The 12,267-nt window shown below is 43.6% G+C and overlaps 1 protein-coding gene across 7 annotated transcripts in view; it reads left to right on the top strand.

Annotated features, from left to right (window-relative positions):
- dok7b (docking protein 7b) overlaps positions 1 to 12,267 on the top strand; it is a 120,998-nt gene that overhangs the window by 17,281 nt on the left and 91,450 nt on the right. For all 7 annotated transcript variants that reach the window (XM_059974125.1, XM_059974126.1, XM_059974124.1 and 4 more), the window contains exon 3: positions 1,132 to 1,362. In XM_059974125.1, the coding sequence (XP_059830108.1) occupies positions 1,132 to 1,362 (231 nt within the window). The remainder of the gene's footprint in view (positions 1 to 1,131; positions 1,363 to 12,267) is intronic.

The raw sequence follows: 12,267 nt of genomic DNA, 5'->3' as shown, positions 1-12,267 counted from the left end.
ATCACGGGGTGACCAAACGTAGCCTCACCAGTGACTTGTGCAACTGCGACACAACATCTCAATTTCTATACTCAGTGCCCTGACCGATGAAGACAAGTGTTCCAAAGCCTCCTTCACTACTCTATCTGTGATCTTCATTCAAAGAACTGTGTACTTGTACTATTAGGTTCCTCCAACATTCCCCAAAGTTCAAAGTAAATGTACATACAACCCTGAACAAGAGAAAATCTGCAGATGTTGGAAATCCAAGAAGCAGACACACAAAATGCTGGAGGAACTCAGCAGGCATCTGTGGAAAAGAATAAACTGTTGTTGTTTCAGGCCGAGACCCTTCAGCAGGACTGAGGTTCTGAGATTCATTTTCTTGCTAGCATACTCAATAAATCTATGGAATAATAACCATAACAGAATCAATGAAGGACCCAAGGCTGTACCCTTCACTGTGAAGTTCAAATCCTGATTTGCAACACCTCACACCATCTGAAGATTCAAGATGCTCCAAGATTCAAGTTTATTTATTTATCACATATGTGTACATTGAAACGTACCATGAAGTAAGTCATTTGCATTACAGCCAACACACCTTAGACTGAGCTGGGGGCAAGTGTCACCACACATTCTGGCGCCAACCACAATTTGCCATTCCCTGGTCCACTTACTCAGCTGATCAAGGTTCCTCAATAATTCAAACTTCAAAATAAATTAATTATTAAAGTACATATATGTCTCCCTTACTACTGTAAGATTCATTTTCGTGGGGCATTCACAGAAAATACAAAGAAACACAACAGAATCAATGATAAAACTGTATATAGACAACAACCAATGTGCAAATGTGAAAAAGAGTAAAAATAATATAAATAAATATTGAGAACTTGGGTTGTGGAGTCTTTGAAAATGAGTCCAAGAGTTTTGAAGTTAGTTCAGTGATGGGGTGAGTGAAGTTACCATCTCTGGTTCAAGAGCCTGATGTTTAAGGGGTAATAACTGTTCCTGAACCTGGTGGTGTGGGTCCCAAGGTTCCTATACCTCCCTCAACAGTGAGATGAGAGCATGGTCTCCGGGCTGTATCGGTAATTCTCGATAATCATCTTCACTGCCTAACTGTCTTGTTCATTGTCCTGTTTTCAGATTGCTTGCTGATGCTGGTGTTCAAAGACAAGTCTGAAAAGAGTCGAGGGAATAAGGAGAGGAGCAGTGTGGTCCTGGAGGATATATGTGGTTTAGAGCCCGGCCTTTCATTTGAAGGAGTGAATCACATCCTTGCAATAATCTGTCTGGGGCAAACTGTGTTGCTGGCATTTGAAAACAAGGATACCATGTGTGCCTGGGACATACGGACTCGCTACAGCCTCGGAGAAGGTAGCTGAGAATCAGAGATACCAATTGAAGCAGTTATTAAAAATTTCGTAGTGTATTCTTCCCTTATTCAGCCCAGGGAATTTGTATATGCATCCGCAAACATCGGAGACACTTCACGTGTTAAACCACTCGAAAGTACTTTATTAGACCAGCACAAATGCAATTCAGAGAAAAAAACCGATGTCTGCAGGAGCAGCAGTACAGAAAGCAAAATAATACTTATCCACTAAACAAACTGATCTCCACAATGTTGGAGGGGAGCCACAGATCTGACAAATCTTACACACAGCCTGTTCTCTCTGTCTCTCTCTAGCTCTTACTCAATGTACTTGTCCCTCACGGCCACCTAGCCTAGCTATGACCAGGCCTAAGACAAAGCTCTCCCCCAGACAGAGAAAATGCCCTTTTTATACCTCTCAAAACCCCTTACACTGGCACTTTTCCTTTGCTCAATGGTACCAGCTACACCCCCATTTATCTCTTATGACCTCTAGCCCAGACAAACATGTTTTCAATTACGGCTGCAGACTTGACTTTCTGAAAACATTGCTGTGGACTGGATCTCTCCAATCCCACTCCAAGCTAACATAATTTTGTCTTACAGACTTCCATTTATTATAGAATGTACCCAGGAGAAATCACATTTAACTCTTTCCTTACTCCTACTCCACAACTGAGACTGCTCTTCTGAAAGTATCACTGTAGGAGGGAGGGAAGAAATGTCTGAAGAAGATCAGGAGACTTCTATTGGTCCTCTGGCCAATATTTATCCCTCAGTCAAAAGTTTTCTAGTTATTTTCACATTGCTGTTTGCAGGATTTGACAGTGTATACATTTGCTCCCTTGTATCCAACATTATGGCCGTGACATCCCTTCCTACTTCGGCTGTGAAATGTACTGTAGCAGTTCAGAAGAGATACTCTAGAAAAGTAGCTTTCTTCTGTTAAGAAGGTTTCATTTCTGATGGCTTAGGATTTTCCAAATGAGGAGTAGAGGAATCTGATTGACCATAAGATACAGGAGCAGAGTACCACCATTCTCTCATGGCTAATCATTTTAACCCCATTATGGCCACCTTCTGCTAACCTTTAACCCCATTACTAATCAACAACCCATCTATCTCTACCTTAAATATACCCAATGTCTTGGCCTCCGAGGTGCCTGTGGCAACGAATTCCACAGATTCACCACTCTCTGGCTGAAATAATTCCAGCTCACCTCAGTTCTAAAGGGATGTTCTTATATTCTGAGGCTGTGCTCTCGGATTCTCGACTCTCCTCCTGGTAGAAACATCCCCTCCAGATTCATTCTATTCAGGCCTTTCATTATCCATGTAGTTTCAATAAGACCCACCCCCCCACCCTTATCCTCCAGAGTGGTACAGGCCCAGAACCATCAAAAACTCTTTCATTCCATGAATCATTTTTAATTATAGACATATTGCTAAGCACAAAGACTATTGCCCATCTCGTGTAGGTATTATATTGGTACTTGTAATGGCAGGGCCATGTTACAGGGAAAGGTGGACAGGCTGATGTTATGCCTACTGGAGTTTTGTTTTTAGATTATGAGGACACTCAGTCCTCGTTTATTGTCATTTGGAAATGCATGCATGCATTAAGAAATGATACAATGTTCCTCCAGAGTGATATCACAAAACAAAGAAAAGGACAAACCAAGACCCACACTGACAAAACCACATCATTATAGCATATAGTTACAGCAGTGCAAAACAATACTGTAATTCGACAAACGCAGACCATGGACGCGGTTTAAAAAGTCTCAAGTCCCGATCGACTCCAATCGTCCCGATATCAGACAGCGAAAGGGAGGAACTCTCCCTGCCATAAACTTCCAGGCATCGACAGCTGATGCCTCGGAAGCACCCGACCACAGCAGACCGAGTCCGTCAGAAAACTTCGAGCCTCCGACCAGCCCCTCCGATACAGCCTCCCGAGCGCCATCCTCTGCTGAGCGCCTTCGATCTCGTCCCGGCCGCTGAAACAAGCAAAGCCGGGGTCTCGGAGGCCTTCTCCTCCGGAGATTCCAGACCGCACGGTAACAGCGGCAGTGAAGCGGGCATTTCAGAAGGTTCTCCAGATGTTCCTCCATGCTCTCACCTCTGCCTCCATCAAATCAGGGTTGTGCATGGATCCCTACTTAACATGTAACGGTTATCCATTCTCCACAGAGGCTGCGCGTGCTGCGTCGCGCCGCCATCTTCTCCTCCTCCTTTCTGAAAAGTAATAGGTGATTGCTTAAGTAGGTGGGTAAGGAGTGTGAGTAAATAGGTGGGAACAGATGTGGGAAAGTATGAAATTGTCCATTTCAGCCGTAAGATTGAAACCAATAATCTCGAAGGGAAGAACAGGACAGAAGTGGAGAAGAGTATCACCCGAAACGCCAATCGTTTACTCCCCTCTGACATTTTGTGTGTGTTGCTCAGATGTGTAGAGGAACTCTTCTCTTGTGGGAACATCTAGAAATGGGTCACAGTTTAAAAAGACTGCAGAGATTGGGGGGGGGGGTAAATTTTGTTTTCAGAGAGTCAAGAGTCTTTGGAACATCAGAGTAGGGTGAAAGGTAGGAAGGGAATGCAGAGCTGAGATTACAGCCAGGCTGTATTAAATGGCAGAACAAGTTTGAGGGGCTGAATGGCCTATTTATTCTCTTCCTATTTTTGCAACACCAAACACAACCTGAGATTTGTAATTCCTTTGTTATTGTCACATATATTAAGGTACAATGAAAAGCTTAACTTGCATACTGTTTATAAAATCGGATCATACTGCCAATGAGAAGAGTAACTGAAGAAGTAGAATGAAGGGTTGGAGAGCATGACAGTGTGTCTCAGAAGGGGATGTGAAAGAGGCGATCCAACAGCAGTTCTTCAGTCTGCCTATCGAGGCTTTCAAGCTCCTGTATCCTCTCCCAAAAGGTAGAAGAGAGAAACAGAATGGCCAGCTTGGTCAGTATCCTTGAAAATGCTGTTTTAGATGTCCTGATGGAATGCACAATGAAGGTGGACAGGATGGAAGATAAAGATCAGCTTTACTTATCACATGTGCATCTAAATACAGTACATGGTTTTGCAGGAACGGCCAGTGCAGTCTGTGGATGTGCTGGGGTTAAGCATGCAAGTGTTGCCTTGCTTCCGACATTGGAGAATTGGAAGATAGTTAATGTTGTTCTGCTGATTAAAATGTCTTAAAATGATCAGGAAATGATAGGCTGGCAAGCCTGACGTCAGTTGTGGGAAAGTTAGTGGAAGGTATTCTGAGGGACTGTATATATGAGTGTCTGGATAGACATGGATTGACTAAGGATAGTCAGCATGGCTTCCTGCGTAATAGGTCATGTCTGTCCAATCTTATAGAGGAAGTTACCAGGAAAGTTGATGGAAGTGGGACAGTAGATGTTGTCTACATGGACTTTAGGTTCAGTCACTCAGCATTTGAAATGAGATAGTAAATTGGATTAGACATTAGCTCTGCGGGAGAAGCCAAAGTGCCTCTCTGACTGGAGGCCTGTGACTAGTGGAGTGTTGCAGGGATCGGTGCTGAGTCCATTGTTGTTTGTCATCTATATCAATGATCTAGATGATAATATGGTTAATTGGATTGGCAAGGGAACTGGAGCTGGAGCTGGATGAACTTTGGATCATTCGGGAGACAGAGGCAGAAATAGACAGGAGTTTCAGGGAGATAGTCACCCCTAGGAGTCAGGAGACAGGTAGTTGGGTGACTGTCAGGAGAGGGAAGGGGAATAGACAGGAAGAGCAGAGCACCCCGTGGCTGTTCCCATCAACAATAAGTTTACCGTTTTGGATACTGTTGGTGGGGACGACCTACCAGGGACAAGTTGCAGTGGTTGCATCTCTGGCGCCGAGACTGGACCCTCAGCTCAGAAGGGGAGGAGGGAAAAGAGGAGAGCAGTAGTAATAGGGGTTTTGATAGTTAGGGGGACAGATAGGAGGTTTTGTGGAAGAGATCGAGAATCCCAGATGGTCTGTTGCCTCCCTGGTGCCAGGGTCCACGATATCTCGGATCGAGTTCTCAGTATTCTCAAGGGGGAGGGTGAGCACTGGATGTCGTGGTCCATGTAGGACCAATGACGTGGGTAGGAAGAGTGAGGAGGTCCTGAGCGGTGAACTTAGGGAGCTAGGTGCCAAGTTAAAGGACAGGACCTCCAGGATGGCAATCTCAGGATTGCTACCAGTGCCACGTGCAGGCGGGTTTAGAAATAGTAAGATAGTGCAGATCAACACATGGCTGAAGACATGGTGCAGGAGGGAGGGCTTCAGATTTATAGATAATTGGGCAGTTTTCCAGGGAAGGTGGGACCTGTTCCGGCAGGAAGGTTTACATCTGAACTGGGGGGGGGGACAAATATTCTTGCAGGTAGGTTTTCTAGAGAGGCTCCAGTGGATTTAAACTAGATACGAGGGGAGAGGGGAACCAGAGTGAGGGAACAGATGTATGGGAGAAGGAAAGTTCTTTGACAGTAAAGAAGACAGTAAAGTTCTTTGTACTGTTAGAGATAAACAGAGGAGCATTTATTTTAATGCTAGGAGCATTGTAAGAAAGGTGGATGAGCTTAGAGCATGGATTGATACCTGGAAATATGATGTAGCTATTAGTGAAACATGGTTGCAGGAGGGGTGTGATTGGCAACTACGTTTGTAAATATTCCTGGATTTCGTTGCTTCAGTTGTGATAGAATCGGAGGAACAAGAGGGGGAGGTGTTGCATTGCTTGTCAGAGAAAATATTACAGCGGTGCTCTGGCAGGATAGATTAGAGGGCTTGTCTAGGGAGACTATTTGGGTGGAATTAAGGAATGGGAAAGGTGTAGTAACACTTATAGGGATGTATTATAAACCACCTAATGGGGAACGAGAATTGGAGGAGCAAATTTGCAAGGAGATAGCAGATATTTGTAGTGAGCACAGCGTTGTGATTGTGGGAGATTTTAATTTTCCACACATAGACTGGGAAGCCCATACTGTAAAAGGGATGGATGGTTTGGAGTTTGTAAAGTGTGTGCAGGGTAGTTTTTTGCAGCAATATATAGAGGTACCAACTAGAGAAGGGCAGTGTTGGATCTCCTGTTAGGGAATGAGATAGGTCAGGTGACGGAGGTATGTGTTGGGCTGCACTTCGGGTCCAGTGATCACAATGCCATTAGTTTCAATATAATTATGGAGAAGGATAGCACTGGACCCAGGGTTGAGATTTTTGATTGTAGAAAGGCTAACTTTGAGGAGATGCGAAAAGATTTAGAAGGAGTGGATTGGGACAATTTGTTTTATGGGAAGGATGTAATAGAGAAATGGAGGTCATTTAAAGGTGAAATTTTGAGGGTACAGAATCTTTATGTTAGATTGAAAGGAAAGGTTAGAAGTTTGAGAAAGCTATAGTTTTCAAGGGATATTGGAAACTTGGTTAGGAAAAAGAGAGAGAGCTACAATAAATAAAGGCAGCATGGAGTAAATGAGGTGCTCGAGGAATATAAAGAATGTAAGAAGAATCTTAAGAAAGAAATTAGAAAAGCTAAAAGAAGATATGAGGTTGCTTTGGCAAGTAAGGTAAAAATAAATCCAAAGAGTTTCTACAGTTATATTAATAGCAAAAGGATAGTGATGGATAAAATTGGTCCCTTAGAGAATCAGAGTGGACAGCTATGTGTGGAGCTGAAATAGATGGGGGAGATTTTGAACAATTTCTTTTCTTCGGTATTCACTAAGGAGAAGGATATTGAATTGTGTAAGGTAAGGGAAACAAGTAGGGAAGTTATGGAAACTATGATGATTAAAGGGGAGGAAGTACTGGCGCTTTTAAGGAATATAGAAGTGGATAAATCTCCGGATCCAGACAGGATATCCCCTAGGACCTTGAGGGAAGTTGGTGTAGAAATAGCAGGGGCTCTGACAGAAATATTTCAAATGTCATTAGAAACGGGGATGGTGCCAGAGGATTGGCATATTGCTCATATGGTTCCATTGTTTAAAAAGGGTTCTAAGAGTAAACCTAGCAATTATAGGCCTGTCAGTTTGACGTCACTGGTGGGAAAATTAATGGAAAGTATTCTTAGAGATGGTATATATAATTATCTGGATAGACAGGATTTGTACGTGGAAGGTCATGTTTGACAAATCTTATTGAATTTTTTGAAGAGGTTACTAGGAAAGTTGACGAGGGTAAAGCAGTGGATATTGTCTATATGGACTTCAGTAAGGCCTTTGATAAGGTTCCACATGGAAGGTTAGTTAGGAAGGTTCAATCGTTAGGTATTACTATTGAAGTAGTAAAATGGATTCAACAGTGGCTGGATAGGAGATGCCAGAGAGTAGTGGTGGATAACTGTTTGTCAGGTTGGAGGCCTAGTGGTGTGCCTCAGGGATCAGTACTGGGTCCCATGTTGTTTGTCATATACATTAATGATCTGGATGATGGGGTGGTAAATGGGATAAGTGAGTATGCAGATGATACAAAGGTAGGTGACGTTGTGGATAATGAAGTAGGTTTTCAAAGCTTGCAGAGAGATTTAGGCCAGTTAGAAGAGTGGGCTGAATGATGGCAGATGGAATTTAATGCTCATAAGTGTGAGGTGCTACATTTTGGTAAGAATAAACCAAATAGGACATATATGGTAAATGGTAGGGCATTGAAGAATGCAGTAGAACAGAGTGATCTAGGAATAATGGTGCATAGTTCCCTGAAGATGGAATCTCATGTGGATAGGGTGGTGAAGAAAGCTTTTAGTATGCTGGCCTTTATAAATCAGAGCATTGAGTATAGGAGTTGGGATGTAATAAAATTGCACAAGGCATTGGTAAGGCCGAATTTGGAGTATTGTGTACAATTCTGATCACCAAATTATAGGAAAGATGTCAACAACGTAGAGAGAGTACAGAGAAGATTTACTAGAATGTTACCTGGGTTTCAGCACCTAAGTTACAGGGAAAGGTTGAACAAGTTAGGTCTTTATTCTTTGGAGCATAGAAGGTTGAGGGGGGACCTGATATAGGTATTTAAAATTATGAGGGGGAGAGATAGAGTTGATGTGGATAGGCTTTTTCCATTGACAGTAGGGGAGATTCAAACAAGAGGACATGAGTTGAGAGGGGGCAAAAGTTTAAGGGTAACACGAGGGAGAATTTCTTTACTCAGAGAGTGGTAGCTGTGTGGAATGAGCTTCCAGTAGAAGTGGTAGAGGCAGGTTCAGTATTGTCATTTAAAGTAAAATTGGATAGGTATATGGACAAGAAAGGAATGGAGGGTTATGGACTGAGTGCGGGCCAGTGGGACTAGGTGAGAGTAAGCGTTCCGCAGAGACTAGAAGGGCCGTGATGGCCTGTTTCCCTGCTGTAATTGTTATATGGTTAAGTTTGCAGATGACACCAAGACGAGTGGTGTAGTGGACAGTGAGGAAGACTATCAGAGCTTCCAGGCAGGATATGGACCAGCTGGAAAAATGGCTAATGGAATTTAATGCAGACAAGTGCAAGGTTTTGCAGAGCTATCAGACCAACCAGGGTATATCTTACACTGTGAATAGTAGGGCACTGAGGATTGCTATAGAACAAAGGGATCTGGGAATACAAGTCCATAATTCCTTGAAAGTGGCATCACAGGTGGATAGGGTCATAAAGAAAGCTTTTGGCACATTGGCCTTCATTAATCAAAGTATTGAGTACAGGAGATGGAATGTTATGTTGAAGTTGTATAAATCATTGGTGAGTACTGTATTGTGTGCAGTTTCGGTATGAAATTATGTAAACTTTGAAAGAGTACAGAGAAAATTTACAAGGATGTTGCTGGGACTGGAGGAGCTGAGTTATGGGGAAAGATTGAACAGGTTTGGACTTTATTCCTTGAAACTTAGAAGATTGAGAGGAGATTTGATAGAAGTATACAAAATTATGAAGGGTATAGATAGAGTAAATGCAAGCAGGCTTTTTCCACTGAGTTTGGATAGGACTGCAATGAGAGGTCATGAGTTAAGGGTGAAAGGTGAAAAGTTTGAGGGGAACATGAGTGGGAACTTCTTCACTCAGAGGATCGTGAGAATGTGGATGAGCTGCCAATGCAAGTGGTTCATGTGAGTCGATTTCAACGTTTAAGAGAAGTTTGGATGAATGGGTTATGGAGGGATATGGTCCCAATGCAGGGCTACGAGGGTAAGCAATTTAAATGGTTCAGCACAGACTAGATGGGCTGAAAGGCCTTTTTCCATGCTGTACTTTTCTATGACTCTAGCAGCATGTCCACAACTTACTAACCCTTCCTAACCTGTGTGCCTGTGGAATGCGGAAGAAAACTCACTGTCCTTGGAGACAGTGGTGTGAATTGAACCCTAACCACTGTCTGCTGGCACTGTGAATTTTTACGCTCGGCAGGAATTCAACCCTGGGTGTACAGCATTACGCTGGCTGCTGAACTGCCATGCTGCCCCAAGTAAATGATGAACCTGTGATGGACTGGGCAGTGTCTGAGATTCGTCACCTTGTCATGGTGGAGAGGCTTGTGAGTTCCTGAGATCCCAAGATTGATGCCATCTGGAGTGGACCGAGTGGTGCTTGGCTCCTGGTAGGGTCACCCATGGTGGTAAGCTCAAGGGGGAGGTTCCAGACAAAGACCTCAGCAGTGGAGCTGGTGGGAGATGGACCCCAGTTGTCTCGCATCCCATGACACTGGACTCTGACCCTGATCTGTCAAGGACCGTGTGGTAGCTGCCTGTGCATCAGCCTCCCTGCGTTAAAGAACGGCATGTGCAGGAACTCTCCATTGAGGAAATCCACCAAACATCCGGATTAAGTCCCATGCTGATCAGCAAGTGGCAAAGGGGACAGGATTGTGAGGTCTGGAAGCCCACACTGCTCCAGAAAATGTGGATCCCAGATCGGCCTCTGCAACCACCTGAAGACCCACCAGTAGACAACCTTTGAGAAAAACATCATACTCAGATGGAGTGATTAGAACATAGAAATCTACAGCACATTCCAGGCCGTTCGGCCCACAATGTTGTGCTGACCACGTAATCCACTCTAGAAACTGGCTAGAATCTGCCTACAGCATAGTCCTCTATTTTTCTAAGCTCCACGTAGCTATCTAAGAGCCTCTTAAAAGAGCCTATTGTATTACACTGGTACTTCCACTCTCTGGAGCTTCTGATTGTCCAGAGCAGAGCATTTGCCATACCACAGAAAGCTGTTACTATAACATCAAGGAACCTAGATAGCTTAAATGGAAGAGAACCTTTTCCCTTAGCAGATAATTCAAAATCCAGGTGCATGGTTTGATGGTTAGTTTTAGAATGATTACATAGATGAACAATAGATGTATTGTTTTTACCCAGAGGATATTATGGCTTTGAAACTCACTGACTTAGACTGAAATCTTTATCACATATGAATATAACAGGTGCCCATTATATCACCTGCTTAGCCTCCCCTGCCTTCAGGGTCATGTGAAGTCATGGGAGCAGGTGGTGGATGGTCGTACGAGCAACTGGTGTATATCATAAGTCCTGGTTATGTGATCATTAATGAGAGGCAGACAATCTCTGAAGAGTATTGATAATGATTGGGGTCACCCGTCTTGTAAAGACACTGCCCAGAAGAAGGCAATGGCAAATCACTTCTGTAGAAAAATTGCCACGAACAATCTTGGTCAAGACCATGATCACCCAACATGACACATAATGGTGATGATGAATTTTAGAGTCATGGAATTATACAGCTTAAAAACAGGCCTTTGGGCCCTTCTTGTCCATTCTGACCGAAGTACCTTTCTGAGCTAGTCCCTCTTGCCTGTGTTTGGTTCATATCCCTTCAAACCTTTCCTAGCCATGAAACTGAATCTTGTGAGTCTCTGGAGACATAACAGACTACAGATGCTGGAATATGGACCAGCAAGTGATCTGCTGGAGGACCTCAGTGGATCAAACAGCATCTGTGGAAGTTCAAGAGGAGGTTCACGATAATGACCTTGGGAATGAAAGAGTTAATATATGAGGAGTGTTTGTTGGCTCTGGGCCTGTACTTGCTGGATTTTAGAATAATGAGGGAGGATCTCAATGAAAACTTTGAATATTGAAAGGCCGTGATAGAATGGATGTGGAGAGTGTATTTTGAATAATGGGGGAGTCTAGGGCCAGAAGGCATAGCCTCAGAATAGAAGGATGTTCCTTTAGAACAGAGATGTGGAGGAATTTCTTTAGCTAGCCTCTCACTGCTAGAAAATGATGAATCTGTGGAATTCATTGCCACAGTTGACTGTGGAAGCCAGATCATTGGGTGTATTTAAAGTGGAGGTTGATAGCTTCTTCATGAGTAGGGGCTTCAAGTTTTGGTGAGAAGGAAGGAGAATGAGGTAGAGAGGGATGATAAGTCAGCCATGACAGAGTTGCGGAGAAGTCTTGATGGACTGATTGGCCTAATTCTGCTCCTATGCCTGATGGTCTGAAAAGTGTATGAGCCTGTGGTTCTAGCTGTCTCTCCGGTTTCTCGAGGTACTTTTCTTATTGACAGCCCGCTGTGACTAAAGCATGAGATTACCCAAAGGAGGGGCTGTGGAATGCAACATTCTAGTACTAGAGTGTGTGTCTACTTCCTAAGTGTGGCATTGGTGTTGGTTTATTATTGTCACATGTACCGAGGTACTGTGAAAAGCTTTTGTTTGCCTGCCATCCAGACAGATCATTTCATTGAGGTAGCAAAAAGAAACAGAATGCAGAATATACTGTTGCAGTTCCAGAGAAAGGGCAAGAGACTGCTATCTGTGGCATAGAAGCCATCCTTGTATCTAGTTGTTTGTGCTCCTAAGTTTTGTGTATCTTCCGCTGCAGGGGAGAAGAGAGAGTGACCGGGGTGGGGCGGGGTCCTTGATCATATTGGCTGCCT

This window comes from Hypanus sabinus, chromosome 7 (assembly GCF_030144855.1).
Source record: "Hypanus sabinus isolate sHypSab1 chromosome 7, sHypSab1.hap1, whole genome shotgun sequence".
NCBI classification, from domain to species: Eukaryota; Metazoa; Chordata; class Chondrichthyes; order Myliobatiformes; family Dasyatidae; genus Hypanus; species Hypanus sabinus.
The sequence above is the reverse complement of the archived record's forward strand: the minus strand, read 5'-3'. Positions and strand labels throughout refer to the sequence as shown.